The sequence below is a fragment of the Pantherophis guttatus genome, chromosome 6, assembly GCF_059756535.1.
Source record: "Pantherophis guttatus breed Tessera chromosome 6, ASM5975653v1, whole genome shotgun sequence".
NCBI lineage: Eukaryota > Metazoa > Chordata > Lepidosauria > Squamata > Colubridae > Pantherophis > Pantherophis guttatus.
In genome coordinates this window covers 42,414,774-42,435,115 of record NC_142068.1, presented here as the reverse complement: position 1 = coordinate 42,435,115, position 20,342 = coordinate 42,414,774, and the positions used below count along the sequence as shown (strand labels likewise).

Sequence of the window (20,342 nt, the reverse complement as noted above, 5' to 3'; positions counted from 1 at the left end):
TTAATCCTGCATACTGTAATTACACTTAAACATATGTGCAAAGAAATGCTGCCCCAAACAAAATGCACTTTTCTTAGATATGAAGAAAAAGTATGGAAACACAGAGGAGAGTAATCGGCACTCCCATGTACAGTGCTCGATTTTTATCCAATAATGCAAGAAGCCTTTAAAATACGAACTTTACATCGTGGAGCTAGTTTATAGTTGTAGAATTTCCAGCAGCTTGCAATTTTTTTTAAAAAAAAGTTGCACGTCTGCAGGGCAGGTGGCCAAAGAAAACATAAGACCAGAAGAAGGGTGGAAGAATTCTAATGGACAATAAACTCTAGGATAATAAATGTATTAGTATTTGGGCGCCACAAAACTACTAGTGTCTTCGCTGCAACACATAAATAACAACAATTATTCATTCAAATTGTATACCGCCCGATTCTGTTCTTTAACCTAGAAGCTTTCCAAAAACAGGGTAGACGAACCCCACCAGCCACCTCAATCTACCCTGTCAGCAAACTCCAGAATACCTATAGGCTCTTTATTTGCTCGCTGGGGTGTGAGTGACTGAGCGCTGTCCTTCCAAACGGAGAATGAGAAGCTTCTCTCCATTTGGCAGATCCCTGTCGCTACTTCACTTCATTTGGCTTTTTCCAAACGAGGACGCTACGTAGAAAAAGCAAAGGGCCACCCGACCCATAAGGAAAGGGGGTGGAGCGGCCTCCTCCCTCTCGGCCTCGTCAAGTCTCTGCCCACTTGCGTATAGCAGGCCATCTGAAGCCCAGGCCCTTTCTTTCCCCGTAGGCCAGCGACAGCGGAACCCAGTTCGGTGAACTCCAATTCCGCCTTTCCCCTCATCCCTCCCCTCCCGCTTCAGATTACCAGAACGGCAAAAAAAAAAAAAAAAAAAAAACGGTAAGGCGTCACTTACAGGCCCACGCGCCGCGCACCATCTTTAGTGAAACCCCGCGAGACCTCGAGGCAGTAAAAAGGGAAAAGCGAACCCACCTCCGCCATCTTGAAGAAGGGCATATTTACAGCTTGCTTTCGGGGGAATTCCTTCCATCTCTATGGTCCAAACAGGCTTTTAACGAGCGGCTGATGAAAATAGCATTAACCTACCAGGAATCGTCAGCGTTTCGTTTTTGACTAGTCAGCGAAGACGAAACGTGGGTTAAGGGCCTACCAAGTTTTGGAAAATTCTGACAGGCCCACTTTTTTTCCTAGCGGGAAAAAGAACCGACTGAATAACAGCAAAAAAAAAAAAAAAATCACCACTATTTAGTAAGGGGCATCAATAAACGACATCACGGTTAAAAAGAAGGGGGTTCGGGTCGGGGTAGGGGGGGGAAGTAGATTATTTAAAACTGGATGGCACCATCCTCATCGACGAAAGAACTGCCCGACTCACAAAACAGGGAGGCTCTTAGCCAATTGGCTTTCGGTGGGGAGAAACTCGATTGGTCCTCCAAAGGGAACCTGCTTAAATTGCCGTTAATCGAAAACTAGATTCGAATATTGGCCAATCAGCTCTTCTCTGGGACCACCGTCACCTTGCCAACTAGGGCGGGACTAGAGTAAGTGCCTGCCGTTCTTCCTACTATATGTCAGTGTTTTAAGAGCTTTTCTTGGTGCGTGTCGGGTTATTTTTTCAATGGCTGCAATCGCAGTCAATTGCTTATGGCTGAGTAGGAGGAGCGCGGACTGGTTTGCGTTGAGAGTATTTCCCTCAGTAACCAATGGCGACGCCGTGAAGTTTGTGTAACAATTGTCTCGCCTAGTTGAAGTCTTCGACATTTAACCATGGTCAGAAGCTCGCTTGGTTGTGTGATTGACGGCTTCTCCGTTTTTCTCTCCAGGATATTGTCACACAGTGATGCGCTACGGGTTTTCTTTTTCCTGGAGGGAAATTCTGTTTATCTTTTGATTGATATTGTGCCATCGTTTTTGCTTGGTGAAAATTTCTCTTTATTATCAGATTAACTAAAAATTTAAAAGGTAACCTTGGCACAGAATTGTTTAAATTCATATTATAAGATTGATATTTATATTAATATATTAATAGTTTATGTTAAATGTGCTTTTAAATAATGCACGGAATCCGAAAGTATGAGCCTTCTCTCCCAGAGGACTTGCAGTTTAAAACCAGAAGGAAGATGGAGATAAAGAAAGAAAACATTAAATTATTTTAATTCAAGATGCTAAAACTGAATTACAACAGAACACTGGAACTGCAGTGTTGTGTCAAATATTTAATGAGCTAATTTAGTTTTGACTGATGAAAGTCCTTACTACTGTGATCCAACCCTTTACTAGGGTACCCCTTTCTTTTGGATATTAAGGAAATTTAAGTTCAGCATATCTGCAGGCACTAAACTTTGATATAGACATTAATAGGTATATTTTGGATACTTGTTTCTTGAAAAACTCATGTTACACCCCACTCAGTTATTTAGGAAGCAACCATTTCCACAGCTATTTTTGATAAACCAGTGATGCTTTTAAGGAGCAACTACTGAGTGATAGTAATTAGAAAGAGGTGAAGATGGAAAAGTTGAAAACTGGACAGATTTGGTTGAGCCTATACTACCAAGTATATGAGAATTAAATGCTCTAAATATCATACAAGATTTTATTGTTTAGTCTTATTCAATGCTGCACTAACAATGTCAGCTGATTTTAGTAAGGCAATGTAAGTTCCCTTCCTGCAAAACTAAAATGTTAGATAGATTCCCTATTTCAGTACAGTAATTGTTGAACTGTAGTTTTCAATAGATGACCAGTGTTGAAGGATGCTGGGAGTTATAATTATACGTGGAGTCATGAGTTTCCCATGGAGCTAAAGAATGGAGTTCTCTTTCATAAGCTTTGTCAATGGCTATCAAATTAAATGTCTTTAAAAGAGAGAAAACTGAGGGTGAATCAGTGAGTGGCTTCTTATTGTTATAACTCTGCTACCTCCTAAATCAGAGAGACGGCTTGAGATATTTCAGGAGCCTTACTTACTCTTATGCCTTACTGGTGTCCATAAAATGTTTCACCATTGACAGAAAAAGATGGGTTCAAAGAGATTTTGAACAACATATATACAAATTAATATCTAATTAAAAATCTAAAACTTTTCTTTCTGCTTCTGCTTGAACTAATGTGTTAATTTAATATAACTTGCTAATATAACTAATAGATTCCGTTCACTGTTGCAGTCTCAGAGGCCATTCTATAATCTTTCAACTTTTTATACAGTCAGAAGATTTATTGTTGGTTCATTTAACCCAATTTTGGCTCAATTTTGTCATATACTAGTTCTTTGTAGTCCTCCCTGAGAATAGCAATGATGCCAAAGGTTTGACATTACCTTTCTGCTCTGAGGGCATAAGGGAAGGTTGATTGTATATATCCACATTTTATATATTGCAATTATCCAGCTTCTGTGTATTCCTTCCTGAAACTGTTAAGCTCCAGGACCTGGATAAACTAACGCACTATATATAGTCACCAAAAGTATGAAGGTCCAGGATGAAATCAGTCATATGGTGCCTCCTAGTGGTCAATTTAACCTAGGATCCTGGGGACACAAGTGTTTTGAGAATTAACTATGGCAATCCTAATGCTTTTCTGACAGCAAAGCTATAAAAAGGTAATGGCAACCGAATTCAGGGATCTCCTTGATTCCTTTTCCTGACCATGGATCATCTGGGTTCAGGCTCTCCCAGCCATGTATTCTCTGCTCCATTCCTTGCCAGTCACTTGTCACCTAGAAGCAGTTACTGCCAAACATATAAGATAGCCCTTCATTCTGTCTATCTGCATTAGATTCTTTTGTACGTCTTTCTTTTGAAACCAACATGCTTACTTGCAGGAGTTTCTAAGGAGTTTTAGCTATCTCTGCAAGTACCTGAACCAGACAGCTGGCAGGCCACTGCAGAGAAACAAATTGTGATCTTGAGAGTCGCATGATACATTTTTCTTTTTCAGCGCATTGTTTCACAAGGAGACTGATTGAGAATGGCAGAGACCACCTTGAAGATGATACTAGTGGAACAAACAATGGAGACTAATGAGAAATTAAACACTAATGGAAAAAATAATATCTCATCAAACAGGTATGTAATTTATTTGTTACCAAATTATGGTCTCTGCTTTTAATGTAAGTATTAAGATCTTGCTGTTTCATGTATGATTTGTTTTACAATAAAACTAGTTGAACTCAGTGGGGCTTATTTTAAACTGAATTTGCATGGGATGGGGTTGCAAAACTCATTCAAAAACATTATCCTGGAATTGAATATCCAGATTACCAAGATTATTAGCCAATTTCAAATGTCTGATTCAGAGTCATAAATATATATATAATGCTTCCAAAATTAATGAATGTATCAAAGGGCTTTCATGAGGCGGTCCACCTCCTCAATTTTATGACAATTTTCAGAGAAGGTATAAAAATACAATTTTGTAACATTTGGAGGTAAAATACAGTACTGTCATTGCTTGAAAAAATGGATAGCAATGGAAAAGATCTGTCAAAGAAGATTTTCCAAAATACACACTGCAACCTAGTGTGAAGGTGACGGTATTAATCTATGTGGTTCCTCTTTCTGTTGATAACCATTTTTTCATTCTATTTCCTATAGGAAAATTTATATGGATTACAATGCAACTACCCCTCTGGCACCAGAAGTGATTGAGACAGTTAAAGAAGCCATGTATGAAGCATGGGGCAATCCTAGCAGTTCTTATGAAGCAGGTCTGATAAGTGTTTTGTGAAAGCACCTTTTTGGGGTACAAGCATGCCTAATGGTAAAGGAGGGCTCTAATCTTAAAGGGTTATTGGAATAGCAGTTAAGGATTTATCAGAAGACTCAAACATTGAATCATTACAGTCTTCAGTCACTTCTAGTAGTAACTATGGAAAATAGAGATAGCCCTAAATAGCCCTAGTAACATTTAGATCTGACTATTTTGTTTAAATTATATGTACATACACATGCAACACTGCATTTTTTCATTGTTTAAAAAACAATACATGGGCTTGCTGCTTGAAAAGATGGTAGGATGGCATGCAATGTATGTGTATGTACATATAATTTAACAGAAAGCAGTCAGATGTGTTACTGAAAAGCAATACAAATAAATTTTAAAAAGTATGTAAAATTAGTCAAAGCATCAGCCACACCTGGCATTTACAGTTCAAAGTAGCAAAATAGCTTATGTGTTCTTAGTATCTGGTAGCCATCACTGGATATTATAAAACTTAGCCTCATTAATATTGGTTTGGAGCAATAATGGTTGGATAACTTTCAGAGTTGTAAATTATGTTTTGCCTCCAAAACAGTGGGAAAAGAAATAGCATTTTAGCACACCTTGTGGCTAGGGTTGAGTGTTGTTTATTTAAGGAAGAAAATGCCATTTTAACACTAAAATAGAGCAAATGATGACTTAAGTCTGTCTCACTCATGGAATAAAATGAAGGTAATTTCATGGGTACAAGACTGAAAAGTGGTGTTACCAGGACATCTCTGTATAATGATTAGGTGCAACTGGGGGAAAAGCCCATAATTATAAATGCACATTCCTTTAGTGTGATGAACAATCCCCTCCCCCCAGGATCTACCTTATATGATACATTTTTGTGTCTTGCCTCCACAGGTCAAAGAGCAAAGAGGATCATAAATGAAGCTCGTGAAAATCTGGCTAAAATGGTGGGAGGACCGTTCCAGGACATTATTTTCACTTCTGGAGGGACAGAAGTAAGATATTTGATATAGTTTAACACTATTTTGATTCGGCTTTTATTTTTAAAACTGCCTTCAGTTTCTAGTCTTAGTCATATTTATTTTTATTTTTTGAAAATGAAATTCTGGATGAGAAAAATCAGCAAAAAATAGTAATTAGCTCAAAGAAAAATCTGTCTCTATCCTATGTTTTGGCAAATGACTCTTTGATCTGATTTGTATTTCTTTCTTTCTTTTCCTCCAGGCAAATAACTTAGTGATTCATACTGCAGTGAAGGATTTTATGAAAAGCAGCAAACGAAGTACTGTTGCAACAAAAGAAAGCCATGAAGAAAAGACTTTAGGGACACTTCCACATATCATTATATCTTGCATTGAACATGATTCAGTTCGTCTCCCTGTAGAGCACCTGGTGAAGGAACAAAAAGCTGGTGAGCAATTGACATTTTGTAGCTAGGGCATCAACATTTTTGGTGGCACTTTTGAAATGGAGGTAAGATGTTTCACAAAATGGCTGTTATTGTGGGCATGGCCATTCACAAAATGCAAATTTAGTAGAACATGAACTTATGAGTTTCTTTACCTCACTATCCCATTTATGATCTCAAGATGCTATGTGTCACCCCCAGTTTACCTTTCTTGTTTTTTTATGGATAGATGAGTTTTCAGAACAAGTATGCATCTGCAACTATTAAAAATTCTTTGTTTTTTAAAAAATATCCATGAAATCTGGCAAATCTGTTTGTGCTGTACCTCACTTCCTTATAGTTCAGTGAATTCAGGCAGTTTCTGTGTGAGATGCTTCCAAATGCTATCTGGCTATTTTGGACTTTAAAAAATACTTCACATATTTATGTCAAACCAACAGTTCCTGTGTTATCTCCATCAAGGCCATCTTATTCTTGGGAGGGGAAATGCATGCATTTCATTCAGACATCCTAGCTTAGATCATTGATTGTAGAAGATAATGGTTATAAACTTGAGGAAGGAATGCAAAAAAAAAAGTTAAATAAAAGTTATTATTATTATGAGCTTAAATTATTACTAGAATTTTATCCCTCCTTTTTATTTAATTATATGGAGTTAGGCAAGGAATTTGTAGGAGATGACCAGGCTGAGTTGGGGGTGGCGGGGTGGGGCAAGTGCATCATCAGTTTGGAGTCCCTTCGTGCTCATAAGAGATCCAAGTCCAGCCCTCCTTGAATTCCATTGACACTTATTTATCACCAATTTGCCTTGACCATTAATAATTCAGATTCTTGTAAACAGCTAGAATGGAATAAATTTCTACTTATTTGAATAACCTTGGTTCCTGGTTTCTTGCACCTGACAGAATTAATTATAAGCATTTTCTTAACTCTAAACTTTTTATAAAATAAAGGAGCTAAATTATACCCTGCTTTCAAGCTGCTGCTGAGTTCCTGAGGAGTTCCCTTTTTTCCTTAAATTCTGCCTTTAAACTTGTAACTTTTTAGGTTTCCTCATGACTGTTACATCGTGCAGTCTCTGTTGCTGAGCGGTTTGGTTGGAACTTATCTGATATCCATTGTGGCATCCTTCAAACCTATTGTAAGAAAAATAGCAACTGCTTTTGAGCAAATTGAACTGTGGGGTGACTTTCTTCTTTTTATCCTGGTTTATAGAAGCCACTTTTGTGCCAGTATCAAAGGTAACCGGGCGAGTGGAAGTAGATGATGTTGTTGCAGCAATCTATCCAACTACCTGCTTAGTTTCTGTAATGCTAGCAAATAATGAAACTGGGGTTGTGATGGTGAGTTGTAAATTTAATTGTTATAATTCATAAATTTAAGGAAGATAGTTAGAGTTTTAATTAATTGAGATTACTCCAGATGTTAGGAAGTATTGACAGGTATTCTCATAAAACATTTTTTATTATTGTATTCATTCAGCCTGCTTTCAATCACTGACTTATGAATTGCAAATGACACATGATTGTGACTGTGAGGTTGTTTCAGTTGATTGTATTCCAAGGATAAGGCAATGTCTACAATTATGTTTAGATGACGAATAAATAAATAAAGCCACTAGAAACAGGTTTATTCATGTATGAGAATATAATGAATCCACTGAAATATTATATTTCTGTAACTGATGGACAAACTTTGTCTGCCCTACAATATTTTATACATTTACCACATTTTATAAAATTATGACTTTTTCTTTTAAAATATTAAATTTTAAAATATTAAATAAATTATATGTATGCTTTCATACACATATGCACACATACACACAAAGTTATTTCTGCTCTTCCTTTTGCTAAACTAATGCCAAAGATGTTCTTTAGGGTGGCTGCTCTTAACATTTAATATCTTTTCAAAAAATTTCTTAATTTTTTGTTATTTATGCCGATGTTCTTGCTCCCATATTTTGCAACAATGACTTTATTTTTGCTAGCATGGGCTATTAGATTTTTCTTCATTAAATTGCTAGATATGTATGCAATACATTTTGGCTTAGATTTTTATTATAAAATTTGCTAAATAAGTAGAACAAGATCAATATTAAGTTAGTAGGTAGATTCAGTTATGCTAATCTTATTATGGAGGCAGGCAAATGTTAACAATAGATTTTATGATGTAGAAAGATGGTAATACCAATATAACAATAAGCCTATTAGTCATAGCCTATTCTTCAATTATGAGAGACTAGAATTATATTCAAAATGATAAACAGAGCATATTAGTTGATGTAATAGCTTTTCTATTTCAGTAGTTCCAAAAATGAATTATTAAATACTAACAGGGAGGGAAAGGTAGAGTTTTTGATAAAATTATATCTCCTGACACCTAATAGGATACTTTTCTCTCAGCCCATCTCAGAACTCAGTCAGCAGATTGAAGTTATCAACCACAAGAGAAAGGCCTCTGGTCTGCCATGGATCTTAGTGCACACAGATGCAGCCCAGATGATTGGAAAGGGGCGAGTGGACGTCCAGGACTTGGGAGTAGATTACCTCACTATTGTAGGGCACAAGGTATATTTTTCTCTGTTTGGGCTACTATCTCCTTGCTGTGACCTCTTCTGAACTTTGGAGAACTTCACACAAGAACAGCAGTTCTCACTTACTAAATTAGAAGCCACTGTGCCTCTAATTTGGTTTGTCATTTCTGGAAACTATTCTCTTATAGATTTCATGTGACATGCTTTTGGAATGTCTTTTGTTAGATTCAGTAAACTCTGCTTTGAATAATCTTACTATGTATGTTGGTATACAGAATATAAAGCAGTGAAACAGTAGAAATAAAGTATTTAATTATGCCACATCTTTAGGGAGGCATATTCTGTTAAGTTTGATACCTCTAGGAAATTCCTGATAACTTTATTTTTCAAAGAGGAAGGTACAAGAGTATCTGTTATGTTTGACTTGATACTAGTCAATTGTAATATCAAGAAGTGGAAGTACTGGGAACATTGAGAGAAATGACTACAGTAGTGGCCAAAATTGTGGAAACCTTTTGCGAAAAGTGTATTTTTGAGGTTTGATGGCTAATAACACCACTTTTTTTTGGAATTTCAAGATAATCATATTCCACTGCTGGAATGACCTGGGAATAGCCCAAATCTTAATCCAATTGAAAATCTATGGAACCGACTAAAGAAGCTTGTTAGTCAGAAGCGACCCAGCAATAAAACCCAGTTAATAGAAGCAATCATTCAATCTTGGTTTCAAATTATAACAGCTGCAGAACTAAAAGACTTGGTTCACTCCATGGGAAGATGTTGTAAGGCCGTAATTCATGCTAAAGGTTACCCAACTAAGTATTAACTGACATGGTGATAATTTTTGTATATCTCGTTTCACTTTTCTTCTTTATAACTGCTATTCTAATAGCAAATCCTTCATAAAAGTTATTGCATTACATTCTTGATTAAATTATCTTTCCATTGATATATAATTTTATGGTACTACTAAAAAAAAAGTGTTATTAGCTAGTTTTAGAAAATTCACTTTTCCCAAAAGGTTTCCACAATTCTACTATATATAAAGCTGAGATTATCCAGAGGGATGCTTGACTCCCTTACATTGGATTGTTCAAGCAGAGATTGAGTAGCCATTCAGCACTGAGCCTTTTACTTTGAATTCTTACATGGAATAGATCACCCAATCCAGTGCCAAACTGGCTTCATCCAGCTCTATAATTCGGTGATAAGAATCATCATTTGATTTTAATGACACTTCAGAGGGTCTTTTAAGAATTCTCCAGCAGATGGCCCTCAGGAATAATTTTTGCATGAAATCTTTTTAATTACTGAATTTTAGGACTCTTCCATGTGACAGCTTTAGCATGCTTTCTTCATCTCCATAAAACTTCTAGCATTTTGTATTACTCCTGTTACATTTTCCACTTAATTCTTACAGGAGGACAAAATTATAAAGTTGGAAAAAAAACCTTCATGACATCTGGTCCAATATCCTTGCTTAATTGAGGAACTGCAATGCAGTCTTCTTCTTTGGCCAATGGCTCTCTTTGCTTAAATGTGTCTGCCAACTATCTGCTGAAGAAGTCTCTTCACTCATCACTCTGTTCAATAAGTTTTCTTGTTAGGAACTTTTATTTGCATTGTTAACTATAATTTATCTCCTTCAGTTTTTATATATTGCTTTTATATGTTATGATTTATAATTGCAGTTTTATGCCCCACGTATTGGAGCCTTGTATGTGCGAGGACTTGGTATGAACACTCCCCTTCACCCCATGCTGTTTGGAGGTGGGCAGGAATGGAGCTTTCGTCCAGGGTATGGTGAACAGGAGCACTGGATGAACCAACTGAATTGTTAGAGACAAATGTATGATGACACTGTGGCAGGACGTATAATTTTCTTTGGTTCAAAAGCATGTAGGCATGCTTGATGACATGTTCAGGACTGTAATCTAAAAGAGGGTAGTGGGGCAAAACCCATCACGAGCAGGAATGAATATTTTATTTTATTTGTATTTATTTTTATTTAGCAAATAAAGTTAAATAATAAGTAAAAGAAAATAAAAAGTATTCTTTTAAACCCGGCTATGCTGCCATAAATCAATCCATAGTTCTCAGTCAAGGCAGAATAACCTAGCTGAAAATATTATGTTTTAGACAAATTATGCAAGGACCTAGCTGACTTGAGAAGGATCACTTGGAAAGGTAGAAAGGAAAAAAAAGGAAAGACCAGCAGTAAACTGAATGGACTCAGGTACAATGGTGACGTGTATGCCATGAGAAGACCTGAAGGGCCAGGTTAGGGACATATTGTCTTGCAGAAGGTCTATCCATATTGTCACCAAGAGTCAACACCAACAGGATGGCACAGAATCAGTTAAAGATGGTAATCATTAAAAATTAAAGTTTTATTGCGGAAACACATCCATCTTTACTTAATCTAATTTATAATTCAGTAAACAAACACAAAAACACCTCTCTCTATATCTCTGAATCAAAAAGTATGGGAAATTAAATAGATAGATCCCTATCTATTTCAGTGCTTTGCTTTTCAATTCCAGTTGTCTGATTTTATCTTAAATTTCTGAAAAAGGAAATGCAACTAAGATAAGAGGGGAAAAGATAAACAGTGCAGGAAGAGAGCAGACTATGCTGAGAGTAGCAGATAAGGCAGAGAAAATGTGTAAAGGAAGGGAAAAGCAGCAGGATAAGGATTGCAGAAGAGTATAAAATGAATTGAGTTGGGAGAAGGTTGAGGGGAACTGGATTGAGGCAGCAATGATGGAAATACAACTGAGAAGGAAAATGAGTAAAGATCACAGGAACAAAGGATGAGAATTATCTAGGTAGGTAGGAAGCAGATATAGTATCAGGTAGGTTAAAGTCACAGAAGAGAAGCTGCAAGTAGAAGTAACACAGAAAGTAGAAAAAATGATGGAGGCAGCAGTGAGCACAATAGAGGGGAAACTGGAGGGAGAGGAATTTGGAAGAGAAGTAGAGTAATAGGCACTTATGAAGAGTAGAGGTCAGGGCTGATGCCTGAGAAACTGGTTTGAAAAGAAATCAGACAGCACTGACACCTGCCATGCCACACATTTTGCGCTTCTGTGCTATAATGAATAGTATGTAGATTTTAAGCATGTGCAAGAAAACTGTATTAAAAGGAAATATTTGGAAGAAAAATGCAAATAAGCTGGAAAAATAAGGAGAGGATTTTTTGTTTTCTAGGTAGTATCTTGATTTTCATTAGAAGTGTTTATTTACTTCATACATTAATATAGGTGAAATATTGTAATATCTTTGTTATGCTAAGTGTGTATGTAATGTGTTAAACAATTCACACAGTTGTAGACCTTGTATTTGTGCAATTTAAAGTGTATGAATAAAAGCTATTTTTTTTAGGACTGAGAATACTCCAATGATTGCTGGTCTTGGCAAGGTAGGCTTAAAAATGGTAAATAATACAAAAATGCAATGTGAATAAAAGCTGCCTGATTGAATAGTGTGTCTTTATTATGTTTCTTAAAAAAGAGGAAATAGGTATCATCACGTCATAGATTTAAATGCAGCACACATATAGCTGAAGGAAGGTAACTCTCTAGATTCTCTGAGATTTCTTTGCTTGGGCTTAGCCAATATTATTATTAATATTATTAATATTAGCCAGTACTCTTTAGTTTCTAGACTTTTGAGCCAAGTTTTCTCTGTTTGCATGGGGACCCAAAGTTCTAGACCTAGACTTAGACTTTCAGGTTAGTTTGACATATAGTTTGAAATAGTGATAAGATTATGTTGCAATCAGGTGCTTAAAGCAATCTCACCAATTTTTTTTGGTAGCATCTTGAAGTTTTCAGTCTTGGCAACTGCACAAGTAGCTTATCAGACTAAAAGTAAAACATCAAGATAAAATATAAACAAATGGCAGGGACCAGTGCTTTTGTGATTTGCCTCCTTTTGTTACCTCCCTCCTAGGGAATGGCTGTGATTGTTGAATGTGGGTCCTGCAAAATATGCTTTGCATGCTTTGAAAATCATTTGCAAAAAAGACAAAAATAGCCTTTTGGACCTACCAGGTATTGATTTAAAAAATGTTAGGTTTTTGAGTAGCCTTGAAAAAGAGTTTCAGGTTTCTCCCAATTATTTTTGAAGTTTGTACAGCCATACTGCAGAATACCCCAACATTTCCTGTTGTCTCAGGAAACAACTGAATGAAAACATTTTGGTAACCTTCTACCGCTACACTATGGAGAGTATTTTAACTTACTGCACCTGTGTATGGTTTACACAGTGCACAGTGCAAACCAATTGCACAGTGGCAGACAGGACAACACTCCAGAGGGTTAACATTGCCCAGAGGATCACTGGTTGCCCTCTTCCCTCCTTGGAAGAGCTTTATAGCTTCTGCTGCCTTAAGAAAGTTCAACACATTCTTAAAGATCCATCTCATCCTGAGCACCCTTTTTTTGAACTATTACCATCTGCAGACAGTACAGGACAATAAAAACAAGGACAAATAGGTTGAAAAACAGCTTCTACCCCAGAGCAGTAAGATAGATAGATAGAATTCTTTATTGGCCAAGTGTGATTGGATACACAAGGAATTTGTCTTTGGTGCATATGCTCTTAGTGTACATAAAAAGCTATATTCAATATATAACTATATTGAATTCTACTGTATAGTGTAATATTAATGCAGAATCAGGGGTTTTCAATTAAATTGTATAGAATGTGAAGGATGTGTGTTTTTGTTTTATTTTTATAGTTTTCTTATGTATGATGTACACTGAAGATGGCATTTAATTAATTTCGTTGTATGAGATGCAATGACAATAAAGTAAATTGAAATTATTACTTTTTTGGGGGGGGTGTCCTGTGGAGGAGGTTCTACCATATTGGCTTTTTATCTATCCTGGCTAATGAAAATAATCATCATATGGTCAGGTGTACAAGGAAACTGAATGATTCCTTTCGAATTTGGCTCTAATATTTAATCTGATATTCTAACCTTCTTTTGCAGGCAGCTGAATTGGTGAATGAAAACTCTGAGCTATATGAAGCTCACATGAGGAAAGTTCGGGATTATCTGGAAGAAAGGCTTGAAGTAATTTCAGACAGTTTTCTGCATAGTTCTGCTGTCTTTATATGGGAGCAGGAGATGACATCAGAAAGCTCTATTATCCTGTACTAAACACAGTCATGGGGCAGTGATGCCTTTCAATCTAAATGGAAGCAAAGCAAAGGGCAAGAATGCTAAAAATAGCAAATGGACAGAAATGACATAGGGAACACATTGGTTCAGATTATAAATACATGTATCATGTCTGGATTAACCCAGTGACTATTGCAGAACTGCCAATTGAAGCCTCTTGGAATTGCCTTTCTTGGAATTCATTACTACAAGAATTATGACAAATATCCTATTTTGATTTGCCAGAACAAGGTAGACATAACACATGACCTTTCAGATATTCTTCCCACACCTGTGAACAAGGTGATAGTTAATCCTATAAGTGCTATTCTAAAAGTTATACTGCCACAAGGGCAATACTACCCATAAATATTATTTCTTTATGTATCTAAAATTATAAGATGCTTTTATTTTTTTCTTGAATTCAGTGATATCTGTGGTATGTGCGTGTGTGTTAGTCGACGTTTTATAAAAAGTGTTATTTCATATTCTAGACTATATTTGGAAGACAAAATATCCATTTTAACTGTCGACTGGAAGGCTCTAAACGACTTTGCAACACCTGTAATTTTTCTATATTGGGCTCAGGTCTACAAGGTAACATCTATGTCTATACCTGCACTGTTCTTTAAGAACTAGTCTATGATTGATTTATGGGATTTTGTATCTAGTGATCAATACAAAATTTAATATTAATTGCTTTTAAAACTAATCTCTGCCTTAGACCAAATCAAGAGGTTATCAGCATGCTTTTGTGTGCTTAGTCAAAATTTCATTGTTAATTTCATTATGAAAATGCCAACTACAGATGCAAGATATAAAGATAATGTTATAATGTCAGACAGATAATGTCTGTAATTAGTCAGAAGGCATTTTGCTGTTTTGTCCATGAAACATGATTTGAAATGTATATTTCCCATGTTCTAATTTAGTTGTAGCAATTTTATATGTGTAATCCTAACATTGGTTGTCAACATTCATGTGATGCCAATTCTATCAAATTATGAACAAGGATTGATTTTTTTAAAATTATATCCCAGTTATACTTGATACCATAGGCAAAACTACAAGCACATTTTATGTGTTTCTTCCATAGTTAGATCCAGAGGTACTTCATGAGAAGAGAGCAGATAATATATCTTGTTTTTTCTGTAGGTTGGCTGGTGCTCTCACGCTGTAGGACTTTGCTAGCCAGTGTTGGGGCAGCCTGCCACTCTGAAAAGGGTGACCAGTAAGTAGCCAGTGTTGTGGAATTAGATTTCTGTAATTGGAAAGAGTATGTATATAAGTTTGTTTGTGTGTGTATTTTACAAAGAATTAACCACTTAGAGTCATCACAGCTCTCAATTTCTCATATTACCCAAGAATTATGGAGAGGTGATGATAATGTTTAACATCTGCTGTGAAGAAGGACATTATTAACAGTGTTTTGTGCCATTTTATCCATACTTTTAGAATTTCATGAGCCACAGCAAACATTATGTTTGGGATAATGTTATGTTGCCATCTTTGTCATAATAAGCAAGCTATGCATTGGTAATAATATTAGTGCTCCTGCTAACTATTCACCTATGTTGCTTAACTAGTGTTTATTTAGCATATAGCATAGAGTACATGGATATAACTAGTAAAATATATAAAAGGAGCTCATTGTGGTACATGTATTATAGAAATATGTAGCCAATGAGGAATTCAAGAAGTTATATATAATTTATAGGTTACATTTTGAAATAAGTTAGTTCATGAGAATGGGAATAAGTGTTCTATAGATATATTAATATCTAAGCCATTTATCCAATTAAGTGCAGTATTTGTTAATTGGAGAAAATCTATTTTTCCTCCTGTATAAGCTCTCAAATAACAATTAGTCAACCATTCTAACCATTATATTCTTAACAACTAGTAATGGCATGTGACAAAGTATTATGATAAATAATTACAGCCCTTTATAATTACATCAGTTACATCATTGTAATTTCCCCCTTCCTCACTGATTTATAATATTATCCAAGAAATAAGCACCATTCACAATCCATTATTCTATGAAATAGGAACAAATATTATATGATTTAAATAATTGTGTTCCTCCATGGATCTGCTACCAGTTGATTCTCTATATATTATTCCTTCTGGGTCTTTAAGAGTAAGATGTGAGGAAAGAGATATTATGCAGCTTTGATAGAAGTAGGAGAAGAATTGATATTCAGAAGCTGAGAGAATTTTGATTTAGCTATCCAAGCCATTATGAAAACTGATCAATCTGCAGACATACAGTACGTGTTTATTCCTAGTGATGAGCATATGCTTTGCACCACTGTAAACAAATATTTTCCCAAATCCCCATAGCCCTCTTTTTTGGAGCAATGGCCTGTATAATTAATGGAGCATGAGGAATTAGGATATTGCAAAATGCTTTTATTCTGACGACATAAAAATGTAAAATGATGTACCAAGTATCAAGAAGTTACTTGCTCTCCATAATGTGTGCTGTATACAGTATTTCAGATACCACAGGTTAGTATAAGTACTTTGCATTTCTACCTTTCTTTTCACAAGACTTAAAATCATACTCTGGAACCTATAGAATATTGTTAAAATTGCCATTGGCATTTTGGAATGCAAATAAGATAGCTACACAATATTAAGAGACTTATTCTAGTAGTTTTGCTGTGATCCATGACTTGAATCCATAGTCTGGTTTATTATTGATTTGTTTTTCTCTGTCTCACCAATCAATTTATAGCATAGTCACTAAATATAATCAAATCTGAATTTATCTATTCTTGTAGATAAAATGGTTAATTTAAAAAAATATTTTTGATACAATTATGATTCTTCTGAATCTTTTAATGCTGGCTTCTCAGGTATAGGTGTTCTATTTTGGCTACATAAAGACTTGGATTTAAAGTTTAAATTTGTTATTAGCTGGTGCAATAACATACTGTATTAAAAATCCACAACTTTTCATCACAGTTGGTTCCATAATTCATTAGGAGTATGTGTTGTATATAATAACTTTTTATCAGTTTTAAAGTGCTAATAATAAATAACAATTCCACTTTCTCCATACTTAAAAGCCCTTAATGTTTAGCTTGTCATCCATATAATATTTATTATTGAACATTAATATCTTTACCTTAATCTAATTACATTAATTCAGTAATTCTGAAAGAAATGTCAGAATTACTGAATTGTCTGGTATTGTTTAATTGTCTATTGTCCTTATGAAGTTGGAATTCTGTAGACCTCAGCATAAAAACTTGACCATACGTGAATTTCTATTGAAACAAAAATATCTTAGAAATAAATGTCTTTTGGACTGGAGGAGCTATGCATAATTTGTTTTCTTTCTCTATATGCTTCTCAGATCACCATGGTAAAAATATTGTTAAAAGTTATATTTTGCTTTAATTGTGTCTTTTCTCCAGGCCCTCAGCTGTTCTGCTTAGCTGTGGAATTCCTTATAATGTTGCACAGAATGCCATACGCCTCAGTGTGGGCCGTGATACAAGCAAAGAAGATGTGGATCTGATTGTAGAAGATTTGAAACAGGCTGTGGCTGAATTACAGTAGGCTGGATACTTATAGTTAGCAACAACAACAACAACAATAACAACAACAACAACAACAAAAGATCCAGTTCATCAGTGTCAGGAAGTGAGCTTATCTAGTCCTGATACTCCATTGCTCAATGTGCTATACTTACATCTGACATATTGTGAGCTATTATGTTCCCATCAATTCTATGAAACAGAATTTTTGTTGAACATCAAGTAATTTGTTTACATCTATTGAATACCTAGGAGCACTGTCTGCATCTATGAGCACTGGTTCCCCCCCCCCTCAATTTTAGCACCAGTAAATCCAATTGGTGAATTATACCTTTTAACATGTTTTATCAAGCAGAAGGAAGAGCAAGGAAATATTTCTACTGGATATTTAGAGTTGGTGCTGAGCAGAAAACAAATGTGAATATAATGGTTGTCCCAAAGGTGCTTTTTCCAAAAGGCAACTGGACTTTCTTTTTTTTTTTTCTTTGAAAATGTTTACTTCTCATCCAAGAAGCTTCTTCATTCATGTCTATGGAAATTCTCAATCATCTAGGTCATGGTTGTCCCAAAGTGTTTTTCCCCAAAAAGCAACTGGACTATATTGGGGTTTTTTTCTTTGAAATGTTTCATTTCTCATCCTTCTTCAGCTTCTTGAATGAGAAGTTTTCAAAGAAGAAACCCCAAAAAGTCCATTTGCTTTTTGGAAAAAACACCTTTGGGACAATCATGACCTGGAAGAAGGAGAATCTCCATAGACATGAATACAATAGGTAGAAGGTATATGCATTTATATTCATATAAATGTGTATATGCCAGACATATGCATACATATATGGTCAAGTAAATCTCTAAATTTGAAACAATCAGGGATTTGCCTTGGAGATGTTTATGTTTAACCCAGAAATGTATAATAATAAATTGTTCTACTCTAATAAATACATGTATGCATATGCAATGTGAAAGAATGTATAATACATCTATCAAGTATAATACATGTATTAGAATTAAGTAACAGAGAAAACCAGAATATTGGTTACATATAGGCCTGCTTCCTTCCATTTAACTTTGCATTAAAGGGTTATTTATAGTTTTAAGTAGCTAAGCCTGTTGCCTTTAGTTTTGCAAAATAAAAGTGGGATATAAATCTAATAACTAATTAACTGAAAAGTAAATCTTGCTGGAGGCAACTCAGATGTTGGGGATCTGAATCACGGGTTGCTGCTGTCCCTTTCTGCCATGAATGGCAAGAGGACAGAATTACCCGCAACAGTAATTCCCTTTTGAAGGAAGCAGGTGCTGCAATAGAAGTTGGGTTTCACTGTCGCTGTTCGTTACAAATCCTAAAAAGTTATAAATTTCATAAATAGGAGACCTCTCTTGAAAAATCCTACAAAAAAAGAGATAATGGCAGCTGGGAATATATATGGCAGTTTTAAATGTTGAATTTCAGAAATATGTTGAAATTGACTTGCATAAGTGGAATAAGGTCTACTGTTTTTGTGTTTTGTTTATTTTTACTGCATCCACTGAAACATTGTTTGCTAATAGTGATGGAGCTAAAGAGGTAATGTTTGGCTTCTTAGTATTGTACTTGCTAAGATTTTAATAGGAAATTCTCCAGTATAACTCACTCACTGACCTTTCATAGTATTATTTGTTTTACATGGTAGCATGACCTGCTACTAAATGGTCAAAGTGGGTTATACTATAAACAGATGCCCTCTGTAAAATGTAAGCACAATTATGTCTTAGCATGAAATACAACTGCTTAGTTATTCATAGAAAGATACAACATACAAAGAAGCAACCAATTCATGTATCTGATTTTATGTTGACTGTAATTTAAAGCTAATTTAAGCATTTTATTCTTCTGTATTTTTAATCTCATTTTTTTTATTTTATTTATTATATTTCTATACCGCCTTTCTCCCGTAGGACTCAAGGCGGTGTACAGTCAAGAAAAATATAGACACACAAACATCATAAAATTTTTTGAGAGTTGGCCTTGCCCATCTCTTTTAACTATGATACTGCAGGAAGTTTATTTGTTGAATCTCTGTCTAATCATTGTGGGATCTGAGAGAAACCTATCATAGGTTTCTATGGGACCTATCAAATATTATCTAATCATCTAGTTTCCTTCATGTTCAACAGTTCTGTTTTAAAATATTTGCATCAAACAATAACTATAGAGATCTATATCCAGATTTTCACAGATTCAAGGATATTTTACATAACAGTAGTTTTTGAAATCAGTGTGATTGAATCCCTTCCCCATTATCCACTCCCTCTGCTCTTGGGAGATGTGTTTGGAAAATACAGTCTCTTTCCTCTGTCCAGCCAAACCGGTTCTTGTTTTGAAACCCAGTACAGTTTAAACCCCAATTATATTCTTGTAATTTGGAAATATGTCTTGATTTGCAAAAAACTTATGAAACAGTTTCCTTTCCCTGGCTCTTGTCTTGATCCCTCATCTATTTCTGTCCCTGATCCAAAATTAGGTTTATTTATTTATTTATCCATTTATTTATTAAGAAATTTATATACATTTCTGGATAAATTTATAAGGCATGTTTGTGATGGAGGCTCTGTGCAAGAGACAAAAACATATGTTTAAGTTTGTAGCTATATGGTTCTGGGTTGTTTTCACCCTGTATGTTTTCTGTGAAATTAGATTGAATGACAGATAAAAAAATATTGAACTGAAATTAATTATGAAGGGCTAAAGTGTTTGTGATAGGAAAATTGGAGTGAAAACTGGAGTTAAATATGTGGTAAACATTAGAGTAAGAAAATTGTATGTCTTAGTAGAAGATTATCTAAACAAGGGAATATGGATGGAGAGATATTCAGACATGCAAATGATAATAGAGAATACGGTGTAGTCTGTCATGAGGAATTAATATTGAAAAGTATTAAAATGTTTGTATATAA

The 20,342-nt window shown here is 35.2% G+C and overlaps 3 protein-coding genes across 9 annotated transcripts in view; 1 reads left to right on the top strand and 2 right to left on the bottom strand.

Moving 5' to 3' along the window:
• LOC117678521 (uncharacterized) overlaps positions 1-1,206 on the bottom strand; it is a 6,967-nt gene extending 5,761 nt beyond the window's left edge. Inside the window, exon 1 of one of the 4 annotated variants that reach the window (XM_034439723.3) lies at positions 1,114-1,206. The gene's annotated coding sequence lies outside the window, so the exon portion shown is untranslated. Of the gene's footprint in view, positions 1-521; positions 661-922 lie in introns of those variants that run through there. The other 3 variants (XM_087872729.1, XM_034439722.3, XM_034439721.3) reach the window with 3 other exon arrangements.
• AIRE (autoimmune regulator) overlaps positions 1-1,400 on the bottom strand; it is a 27,317-nt gene extending 25,917 nt beyond the window's left edge. The window contains exon 1 of the mRNA XM_034439714.3: positions 1,000-1,400. The gene's annotated coding sequence lies outside the window, so the exon portion shown is untranslated. The remainder of the gene's footprint in view (positions 1-999) is intronic.
• On the top strand, positions 1,124-20,342 carry SCLY (selenocysteine lyase). Of its 4 annotated transcripts, none has more exons than XM_034439717.3 (13): positions 1,124-1,568; positions 3,967-4,094; positions 4,623-4,735; positions 5,638-5,738; positions 5,968-6,154; positions 7,367-7,494; positions 8,557-8,721; positions 10,379-10,485; positions 12,072-12,108; positions 13,687-13,770; positions 14,352-14,454; positions 15,013-15,088; positions 17,286-20,342. In XM_034439717.3, exons 2-13 carry the CDS (start codon positions 3,997-3,999, stop codon positions 17,428-17,430), a joined length of 1,344 nt encoding a protein of 447 aa, XP_034295608.1. In that variant the 5' UTR covers positions 1,124-1,568; positions 3,967-3,996; the 3' UTR covers positions 17,431-20,342. The 4 variants fall into 4 exon arrangements, 3 of the variants coding, with proteins under 3 accessions (XP_034295608.1, XP_034295607.1, XP_087728854.1); XM_034439716.3 differs by having other exon boundaries at positions 1,568-1,797; XR_015728615.1 differs by lacking the exon at positions 1,124-1,568 and adding an exon at positions 1,796-1,989 and having other exon boundaries at positions 13,687-14,109; positions 17,286-17,630.